The sequence below is a fragment of the Geospiza fortis genome, unplaced genomic scaffold (genome assembly GCF_000277835.1).
Source record: "Geospiza fortis unplaced genomic scaffold, GeoFor_1.0 scaffold181, whole genome shotgun sequence".
NCBI lineage: Eukaryota > Metazoa > Chordata > Aves > Passeriformes > Thraupidae > Geospiza > Geospiza fortis.
The window spans coordinates 2,317,308-2,320,204 of NW_005054412.1; the positions used below are offsets into that span (position 1 = coordinate 2,317,308).

Here is a 2,897-nt window from a genome sequence, read left to right on the forward strand (position 1 = left end):
TTTAAAGGCCTGATCAGCAACCATTTTAAAGCATTGCTCACACTGAAGAAGGTCAGATTGCTCTTTTCTCCAGGTCAGGATGTGGGCATGTTTACAGAAGCCATTAAGTGCCACAGTAAGAGCACTTAGAGAACTCAACTCCCTGCATATACTGAGGGGTGAGGAAAAATCCACCAAAGGCAACTTTTTGTCACCAAACTCTCTCTTCATTTATCATAAGTTAAACACCAAAGTAGAGAGAATATTTGGGTAAACTGAGCAACACTCATCCTAAATGTGCCAGGCAACCTTAAAAATTTGAAAAACACAGCTCAGTCATTATATTCTGGTAACAAACTACAATAGTCGATGCATTGCAAAACCACAAAGGTTAAAACAGAGCACTCCTATGCAAGAACCAAATACCCCACTGAACAATGAGAAAGCAGGAGTAGCAGAACTCTCCTTTCCCCTTCCCAGCAGCACTAAGATCACAGATTACATGACCAAGGAGAACTTGAACAGAAACTTCACAGCAGGCCAGCATTGCTGTCCACGTGGACATCCAGTAAAGGCTGATGTGACACCCAAAAAGAAGGGCAGCACACTGGTTAGCCTCAGTTCTGAACTGTTAGTCTTCCAACACTAACACCAGCAGAGATTACAGTGTTTCCCACCCACCCTACATGAAGATTGACTGTCCATACGTAACCCTTCCTGTTTCTAGTTTAGAAGGAAGACACACACACTCTCCACATTGCTGGAAGAAAGAACTAAGACTTTTCAGAATCTTTTCTTAGACTTTTGAAATAAAGCTTATCATGTCATTTCTACAGCCCTTGGTAAATCAGGGTTTTAAGGATTTCCATCCTGCTGGCTTTATCCAGAGCATCAGTCTGGACAGACAGATACAAGTGCTCTCACTGCCAGGCCTCACCAGTGTGCTAACCTCAGCCAGCCAGTGTCTTGGCATTTCTTGATGCCTCTTTGATCTTGTATTTCTGATGAAAAACAGGGCGTTCTTATTCACACCAGAACATTCAAACTTATCCCTGCACAAAGCAGTCCCTGCTGGCAGCAGGCTGTGCCCACAGCCACAGGGTTTCCAGCCCACAGATCTGCTGGCAGCATGCAGCACTGGCCTGTCCTTCCAGAACAGCCCTCACCATGGCCTCAGCTGCCCCAGGCCCAGAGATAGGAACCATCTCTAGCAGCGCCTTACCAATTTTACTTCCCTCAACAGTTCTCATCTCCCCTCTACTCCTCCTCAACACCATTTACAGTTCCACAGTGGGAACACATAGCGAGTCACTACCAATATGTGCTTCTGCTCTAGGCTGAGTAAAAATAAACTTTATTCCTATACTGGGATTCCAGTTCATTGAAGGCATAACTCAACCACTGCACTGCACCATCAGAGATGGTGCCAGCAGAGTAACTTCCAAATTCGCTGCTGATCTTTTCCTCCCTTTAGAGAGCAGCTGCAAATCTGGGCAAACAGTCAAGTTTTCTTCTTTTTCTATTCAAGGATAAACAGTTTGTAACAAAAGAGAAAAAGCAGAAAGAATGTTTGGTATCTACTTTTATCATCTATGGCAACACTTAAACCACCAGATATGCTGCATGTCCATAATTTTTCAGAACAGAAATTCCTAAACAATCACTGAAAATGCTAGGTACCCCACTTCTTGTCAGGAAGGGTGACAGCTGACACACAGGTGAACTGATAAATTAAAAGACTGGTTTTTCACCTTCAAGTTCTACAGAAGTGTTATCCAGGATACAAGGACTTTGGATGCTCAGGAAGGCCACTTAAGTACTTTAAGCATTTCTGTATCAGGATATTTAAGCAGCTAAATACTTTGATGAAGTCTGTCTCCTCATTCAAAGCTGGAAATACATTACCATGAATATTTACCATGTCAAGTAAGGACATGAAACTTCACCAGCTCACACACACACATCTATCAGGCCAACCTATCAGCTCATTCTGGAGTTAGAAGCTGCATCCTTAGTTAGTCACGCTGGTCTCATGGATTTTTCAGCCCCGTGTCTCCTCTGAAACAGGCAAACACTATTTTAGGAGACCAAATCCTCCCCAGACACCCCCAAGTGGGGTCAAAATCCAGCAGAGCTGAATGCTACTCAACACTGAAGCAAGGCTTTATCAGAAATTGCTGAATCACAGTTCCTAGAAAGGGGTGTTGGGGATGGGGGTGGAAATATCTTGCCTCTTCTGTGCAGGGACGCTCAGGACAGTGAATGCTATCATCTCTCCCTGCCCTTTGTAACAGCCAGGACCTGAAAGGCAGCCCCTAACATGCAGGGAGTACATAGCTTTAAGCTGTGCCTGGGGCATATGAGGCTGGACATTAGGAGGAATTTCTTCACGGAAAGGGCAATTAGATATTGGAATGGGCTGCCCAGGGAGGTGGTGAACTCACTGTCCCTGGAGGTGTTTAAGGAAAGACTGGATGAGGCACTCAGTACCAAGGTCTGCTTGTTATGGTTCCGTTACATGTTGGACTCGATGATCGCAGAGGTCTTTTCCAACCGGATTGATTCGGTGATGGATGTACTGCTGACAACCGAAATCAGGGTCTGTGTACCCCCCACACCTCCGTACGGAATGCAGAAGTTTAAGGCCTCTTCTAGCAGGAAGGGGGTCCTGTACAAAAGGCTAGATCTGGACTGCTAGGAGGCAATAGAACACTTATGTTATAGCGGATTGTGGCACACCGAGACAAAAGCCCTCTGCAGGGAGCCAGTGGTGCGTACAATTAGCATATTTCGCCTGCCAGCGCAGGAGGGAGATACCCACAACAACGTGACAAAGAGCTCTAGAGAGGATGCCCAGTGTATTAAAGTGGGGGCATGGACGGGGACAGCAGCTCGTATCCCTTTCTCCCGCACACTCC

At 45.7% G+C, this 2,897-nt stretch overlaps 1 protein-coding gene across 1 annotated transcript in view; it reads left to right on the top strand.

Annotated features, from left to right (window-relative positions):
* The first annotated feature begins 2,497 nt into the window (after positions 1–2,497).
* The window catches only part of HSPH1 (heat shock protein family H (Hsp110) member 1), a 23,952-nt gene continuing 23,552 nt past the window's right edge, over positions 2,498–2,897 (top strand). The window contains 2 exon segments of the mRNA XM_031061409.1: positions 2,498–2,601; positions 2,704–2,873. Of these exon segments, the coding sequence (XP_030917269.1) occupies positions 2,498–2,601; positions 2,704–2,873 (274 nt within the window).